General features: G+C 38.1%; 1 protein-coding gene across 1 annotated transcript in view; it reads right to left on the minus strand.

The window, feature by feature from the left end:
- CNTNAP2 (contactin associated protein-like 2) overlaps positions 1 to 2413 on the minus strand; it is a 1235176-nt gene extending 1232763 nt beyond the window's left edge. The window contains exon 1 of the mRNA XM_015572712.1: positions 2309 to 2413. Coding sequence (XP_015428198.1) covers positions 2309 to 2357 — 49 coding nt within the window. The 5' untranslated portion in view covers positions 2358 to 2413. The remainder of the gene's footprint in view (positions 1 to 2308) is intronic.
- Between the last annotated feature and the right edge of the window lie 5878 nt (positions 2414 to 8291).

The following is an 8291-nucleotide window of genomic DNA, read 5'->3' on the forward strand; positions in this document are numbered from 1 at the left end:
ACATAAATCAAACTTGCCTTAAACCTTCTACCTCATTGTAGGTTCACTTTCTTTCTTTGGGCAAATTTATGTGCAGCACTGATATTGCTTCCTCTGGCTTAACTGGGCATGAAGAGTGTCAGAATTGAGTAGAAGACAGAGATTGGTGTCCCTGAACCACTAGTCCCTAGCTATGCCAATTTAGAATCTCAAGTTCAGGTTCTCAGTTGATGTCTTTTGGGGTTCCCGTATTTATCATTTTAACTTGTAAAATGGGGCCAATGAAAACTGTTTTTAATAAGGAGATATTTAGTAACTTGGAAGACAAATTTATTCAAATTAGCTCAAGCAAGAGGAGGTGACCATTAGAATTAGAAAGGTAAATTTCATAATCTAAAGCAGTGGTTCTCAACCTTCTGGCCATTTAAATACAGTTCCTCATGTTGTGACCCAACCATAAAATTATTTTCGTTGCTACTTCATAACTGTAATGTGGCTTTTATGAATCGTAATATAAATATCTGATATGCAGGATGGTCTTAAGCAACCCCTGTAAAAGGGTCATTCGACCGCCAAAGGGGTCGCGACCCACAGGTTGAGAACCGCTGGTCTAAAGAAATAAGCCAGAATTATAGCATGATGACAGCAGGGACCTAAAAGAGAATAGGAATGACCAGGACTTATCCACCTTCTATGTGGATCCATTTGGTCTCTGCTTTTAATTCTCTTTTCATATTATCTCCACATGACCCTTCCTGGTTTCCCCAATAGCCCTCTCAGTCCCCAAATCTATGTCATATAACAGAGAACACAGAAGTTCTGAGGGCATCAGTTGAGCTCATGGGTTCGTTCTCTCTCATCATCCATGGTTAGTAGATAGAGAAGACCATGTGGTGGAATGGCAATCCCTTTAGGGTAATAGAAGGGGGATTATTTCTACAAATGGCATGTGAAGTAGGAAGTGGAAAGCTTGACAGAAGAAATAATCGGCATCTCTCACCTAACATTCTATCTAACAAGGTTGTTATGAAGACCAAATGACATCTAGAACACACAAAAGCATTTTCTAATCTGTAAAATACTATATAAATGTAAGGTAGTGGATAGCTTATATATAACTCTCAAAGTTTTAATATCTGTGCTTCCCTTTGGCAAGAGTAACCCATTTGATTGTCATTGACTCAGAATGACACCGACTGGGAAACTTTCAATAAAGAACGTTGAGATAAATCCAGAATACAGATCACAAGACTTAGGTATTGTTCTAAGACAAACAAACAAGCAAATGACTTAAAGAAGTAGGCTTCAAAAGACATGAGAGAATTACAAGTGGATTATGCATTTAAATATCACATTTCTCCCCAGTTTGTCATGTACTGGTCCCTGATATCAAGGACGGAGGAGATGAATTTGTATTGGGGGGGACCCTTAAAATTAAATTTTATACATGTGTCAATATGTCCCCTGATTGTGTATTTGCATTTATACTCTGCTTCTCTATGTATTCATGAGCTCTATCTTTCTAAAATGTATTTGAAGAATATAATTTAAATAAATGATAATGACAAAAGTTGAAGCCAATGTGTATCAACATAAGGCTCAACTGAATTTGTTCTTTTCTGTATTTTGTTCTTTTCTGTATAATTAGCAAGTTACATCCTTTTACCCTTCTGTGTTGGTATATGATCTTCTTGCTTTTGGATGCTTATATGGTGTATGAATACATAAAGAAGCATAGTATAAATGCAAAGATACAATCAGAGGACAGATTCTTGCCAATAGTGAAGTAAGAAAATATATCCCCAGCACTCCCAGCTTCCCTTACATACATCATTTTTTTCTCCCTCTGGAGTTCCCTTCTGCCTTTATTTGTGTTTAAGTAATGTCATGCTGTGCTAATTATAGGTATCCTCAATAAATGTGGCTTATTAGCCATTTACACCTTAGCATGAACTTCAGCCAACATGGCTCCTTTCCTAAGGGTATTTGCATAGGAATGTTATAATGACACAAAAAACTTCTTGTTTATTAAAATAACCATATCTGAATTTCTTTTTTATCTTCTTAAGGAGGAAATAACCTCCCTACATTGTTTTCTACCTTGATCCACTTTGAGGTTATCAACTAGTGTCCTGTATGACATGCCAAAGCTGAGTGACATGAGGGATAGAGAGATAGCCAGCTGTGTGACAGTCACAATGAAGTAGATTGTATGGGCTGGTTTTGAGGAGGGAGTTACATGCAGGTATGTACAGTATGCCACTACATCTATAAATATAGAATTTCTTATTTAACACACTTGTTGACATAGGAGATAAAAGTTGCTTACCCCCTCGCTTGTTGATCCTGGCATAGCCCGGAGAATAGCTTGCAGACATGGAGGACGAGCTGCTGAAAGCTGCATGGGAGAGCCCAGACACAAGGGGTTCATCACATTTTTCTGAAAAGAAGAGACAAGGGGGAGCATTAATAATAACCTTTATATAATAATTGGTGTATATTTGCTAAAATAATTACTGGCTGCAGAACATATTTAAAAATCTGTGATACAACAATGGAGCAAATGATTAGAATTTAGGCAACTCAACTATGACATTCAGACAAATCACGGGAACAGTTTAAACAATCTTCTGGTTTTCAAGAGTTATAACTATGACCCAGTGTTTTATGCCTAAGGGCCTCAATTCAGACCTGCTCTTTCAGCATCATGAGCAAAGTTGAGGTTGTTTATTTAATAGGCTTCGGAATCTGGCATCTCCCGACAACCTTCATTATAGGAGTAGAGGATTCGAAACATTGAGATTGGAGGCAGGAAGACTAGGAGGAATGCTACCTGAACTAAGAGACTAGGAAATAGGTGTCAGGAAAGGAGAACACAATAATATCCAACTTGAAATGCATCTAAAATGCATTAGTTCCCATATTTGAATAGTCAACTGTGTTGGTACCAGGTTATCCTTCAATTCTATTACTCACTTGGCTTCTATAGCCCCATTCATTTTTCTGTCCTCCTCCCTCATTACCAGCTTGTTCTCCAAATCTTTTAATGGAGCTTTCTCATTTTATTTATGTCTAAATGGTAAAGTGCCAGGACTTGACCCTTCGATTTCTGCTCTGTCTATTCTCATTGTCTGAGAGACTGCATAAAGGCCTGTGTCTTCTCATACCGAAACATCCCAAATGCTGCCACCTTGCACCATCTGGCCATCAGTCATCAGAAAGGCTGCATAGTCTCTGTACTTCCTCCCTTGTTCCCCTATCATCCTTCTGTACATAATGACTAGAGGGACACTACTAAATATATAAGGAGGTCCTGTGGCTCCTACTCTCAGTCCCTCAGAATAGTCAGAAGCCCTCCAATGGCCACAGTGGTCACCTCCTTAGTCGCCTCTCATTCCCACATCCTTGTCCATGATTATGTAGCCACCCTGGTCCCCTTCCCCTTCCTTCAACAACAGGCCTGCTCCTGCTGTGAGCCTTCACAATTACTATTCCAGCTGCCAGGAGGCCCTACCCTACTCCTGCCAGGCTCTGCTCAGTCCTCCTTCATTGCTGTAGACAAGCTCATTAAGTCCACCTGGCTGAAAGAGCATGCTGCTACCATCACTCTCTGCACCACATCTGCCTCATTTTCCTGAAGAGCATTGGGAGTCACCTGACATATTATGTTTCTTCTCATTTAATTGTTTAGTTTACTGGAAGCATATGGGAATAAAGTTTTCGATAGTTTGCTTAACACTTACTCTCCAGGGATCTGAAGAGTGCTTGACACACTTTCTGAAAACATTTCCAGAATGACCTTAGAGTCCTAAAGCACACTGCTTAATTACAATGTGGCACACCACCTGATGTTTTTAATATATGTCTATTGATTTCAGAGATGAAGGGAAAGGGAGAGAGAGATAGAAACATCAATGATGAGAGAGAAACATTAATTGCTGCTTCCTGAACACCCCCTACTGGGGATTGAGCCTGTATCCCTGGTGTGTGTCCTGACCAAGAATCAGCTCATGACCTCCTGGTACATAGGTCCACACTCAACCATTGAGCAACACTGGCCGGGCACACAACACTTGATTTATAGAGAGGTGCTCTTAAGTCCCCCAAAAATGTTAGTACATACTCAGTCCTCCGTTCAATGGCACAGAGGTCACACTGGATATTCTAGAATGGTTTCTACCTCACCTGTTTATAAACAGAGAAAACATTAACAATAGAAGGAATGAACTAGTTTTCTTGAAAAGTCACTCAAGTAGAGTTCCATCTCCAATGGTATTAGGAAAATTAATTATTATTTATTATCTCATCCCTCAAGTGTGTAGAAATTTGAAGTTAAAATGAACAAATCCATCCCTGTAAACCATTATTAGATTTCTTATTTTTCTTAGTTATATTGCAGGTGCCTCTGGGAAATATGGCATGTGTGTATGAATTTATTCCCCAGAAAGTTAAATGTAAAATGATGAAAATATGAACAAAAATTTTATTTTTGAAGTATCAGTTCACAAAGTGGGTTTCTAAAGTGAAGGATTTCATATTAATTGCTTTTTGAAAATGTGCTATTCTGTTTAGCTACCAGTACCCCCAAATAAATAAAACCTTGATTTCCTCTCTCCTGACTCTTTGGAGTCTTTGTCTAATCTTTTGCCACAGTCCTGCATTTAACTAGAGTAATTGTTATTTCTCAACTTCTCATTGTGTGCAGAATGTGCTAATGTTCATTCATTTTCCTTTAATTCATTCAAATATGCACCAAGCACCTATGCTGTGCCAGGCAGGGGGGAAAGCAGCAATAGAGGAAATTGACAATATTACGCATTTTCATGGAAAGAAACAGACTGAGAAGTAAAAGGTAAATTTGTATTATGAGAGAGTGATAAATACTATAGAGCCAACATGAAAGAGGGATAGGCAGCTTGGGGGAGTGTGGAGGTTGAGGGATCTTTTTTATGCCTAGTCAAGGAAAGCCTCTGCGATCAGTGACATCGGAGAAGTAATCAGGAGATGAGGAAGTAAGCCATGTCAGAAATCCACAGCCGATTGCTGGGAACAATGTTCTTAGTCCAACCTGCTCCATAGCATAATACTAATGAATGATGCATTTTCCAAGAGTTAACCTTCAGTGTATATATATAGTGATATCTAAAGTAATTAAAATGAGGTTGATGACTAATTGATAAAATGATCCATTAACTAATTTAAATTTAAAATGTAAATAGAGCATTCATAAAACCTGAAGATAGTTTATCCACATTACATTTTTAAAAATTTGACTTCTGTAACAAATCATCTTTAAAAGTTTGACTTCTGTAACAAATCATCAAATTTTACATGTCACTATTTTTTAAAAATCATATACTTAAAAATTTAAAAAAATAGGGAACAGAAAATATAAGAGTATATAAGAGATTATTTGTGGGGGTTTTTTGTTTGTTTGTTTGGTTTTTGTAAAAGGTGGCTGTAAAGTTATTATCAGAATTGAAGCACTTTTATGCACTGGCAATCTCACATTCTCCTTAATTGAGGTGTAATTTATAACCGTATAATTATGAAAATTAGATCCTAATATAAGGTGACAGGTGAAAATTTGACTTTGGGTGGTGGGCACATGGTGCAATATACAGATCTTGTTCATGTTGACCAATGACACCCCCATCAATTTAATTAAAAGAAAGAAAATTGCTACGTGTACTGTATGTTTCTTGAACGACTTTTAATTACAAATATTTATTGAGATTTTACTCTATACTTTGTACTGTTCTAAACACTTTGGGACATTAACATATATATGTATTAATATATAAAAAATACACACACACACACACACACACACACACACTAGTTTATAGTCCATTTCTCCACAACAGGTAATAATACACGGACTCACATGAAGTGGTTAAACATGAAAGAACAAGTGATAATACTAAACAGTTTGTAATTCAGTGCTAAATAGAATAGCATCAAATACTGAAAGTTACACATAAATTAAAATGCAGGGCCGTGGTTTAGGTGAACTGCTTATCAGTCCTGGCTCCATCATAAAATGTATAACCTTAATTATGTCAGTTCTCCTTCAGACAGACGACCCACACAGAATAGGAGAGCATTAGCTAAGCTTCTCTCAAGGTCTATAAGCATTGTCAAGTATGAGTGTCCACAAACAATGTACTATAGGCCAAGTGTGGCCCATTGCTTGGTTTTATAAATAAAGCTTTATTAGAGCACAGCTATGCACATTCATTCATGTACTGTCTACAGCTGCTTTCATACAACAGTGGGATGTCACAAAAGAGATCACGTAGCTTCCAAAATAAAATATGCATCATCTGATCTTTTTTTTTTTATAAATTGATTTCACAGAGGGAGAGGAAGGTAGATGGACAGAGAGATAGAAACGTCAATGATGAGAGAGAATCACCGATGGGCTGCCTCTTGCATGCCCTCTACTGGGGATCAAGCCCGCAACCTGGGCTTGTGTCCTGACCTGGAATTGAGCCATGACTTCCTGGTTCTTGGGTCAACATTCAACCACTAAGCAACACTGGCGGGGCTGCACTATTTGACCTTTTATAGAAAAATATTTCCCAAACTCTGGTCCGGTATAACAAATATCCCAGGTATCCAGAAGAAAGAATGATTAATGATCACTTATGGTATCAGGTAACATATTTTATACAAAAATAGAACCTAAAGAATTGATGAACTACATATAGATGAAAAGGGGTTAAGAAAATTATAGAAAGGGAGAACAGCTTAAGCAAAATCATGGAGGCCATAATGGGTAATGAAATTTCCTAGAGATGTTTATAGAAGCACTCCATGCATCCATGCAGAGACATATTGCCATACTGACTATTATGATGAACTATCCAGTTTTATTTCCAACTGCAACAATAGTTATTACATATTACATACTCCAAAGAGTCAGCTTGCTTGCTGTGTTAGAACATGTGTTTCAATATTCTTAAATACTAGGAAATCAGGCAATTCCCTGCAGAAAGTTACAATTTTTATAAAGGGGAGGGAGAAAGAGAGAGAACATGCAAACATTTGAAATAATTTAGTTTTGTATTTTCCCATACTGGGATGGCTTCCAAACCTACAGCAACACAACTACAGCAAATATTTGGTCTCTGGTGGAGTTCCCTTCCAGGGAATCTTGGATGAAAACTAGAGAAGCAGATGGGCCTTGAGTTTTATTTTCACACAATTTCAGTCAATCCGGAAGGCAGACTAGCTGTAAGAATTCTAATTCAATAATGGCTGTTACCCTTCACCTAAGGGCAGTGGGATCTCTATTGACAAGGGCCACAGGTAGAAGTGTGCACGGTCAAAGGACTTCAGTACACATGAAATTGGCATTAGGGGTGGTATTCAATTGTATCTCTAATTAAAATAATGTAAAATTTTCACAACACAATATCGTTTCAATTTACAGCACTTAATGTTTCATGTCACACATTTGGAAACATAAACTTAATACAAAGAAAACAAATAAGAACAGCAAGGAATTCCAGAATCTAATAGTGCTATCAGGACAGAAGTTCTAGCAAATCTTCATGGGTACTTCTGGGAAAAAGCTATTGTGGAAGGCACATTCTCAGTGCAATGCATCACTTAATGGTCTCCTTATGTCCAGTGCATTCAATTCCTAACTTTTGAAGCTGGAATTATGAAGCTTGGAACTCTCTGGGTTCCAAGCAATGCTCATTATGGCCCAAACCACCTTGAATTGCAAGCTGAATAGTTGTGCTAATTTCCCTCTCTGGCTCTCCAGTAGCATCTCAGTTCTTCCCAGAGATGTTCTGTCTTCCTCGGATGCTCCTTTCAGAGCTGGAGCCCCAAGGACTGCACTTTGCCTCTTATTTCTGAATTCCCTTATGCTCTGTCTGCTCAGCCACATGCCTGACTACTGGTAATTATTGCAGTCACCAGTCTGAGGATGCAACTTCCCAGGTACCCACCTAATGGGAACTGTATCCAACTATTGCTTTCTACGTTATTCCTTGACACCATTTGTCTGACTTCCTAGACAGATTCTGCTATTGGTTACATTGCTTCAATGACAGGGGGAAGACCCCTTGGACAAGTAAAGTGTTATTTCTTTTCTAGCCTAATGAAGAGCTTCAGGATTTGAATGAAAAGGAGACTGAAGTCATGACTCAGGTGCTTCCTGAGTAATCGCTGAGATTAATAAAGCCGATTATGGCCTTCATAAATTATAAGTAGCATCACTTCCCACGCTCTGACCAAGAGAAGACTGGTATAGGATCTAGTCCATCTATATTTTAGAAACTTTATTCCCAAGATTA

The sequence above is a fragment of the Myotis davidii genome, unplaced genomic scaffold (genome assembly GCF_000327345.1).
Source record: "Myotis davidii unplaced genomic scaffold, ASM32734v1 scaffold49, whole genome shotgun sequence".
NCBI classification, from domain to species: domain Eukaryota; kingdom Metazoa; phylum Chordata; class Mammalia; order Chiroptera; family Vespertilionidae; genus Myotis; species Myotis davidii.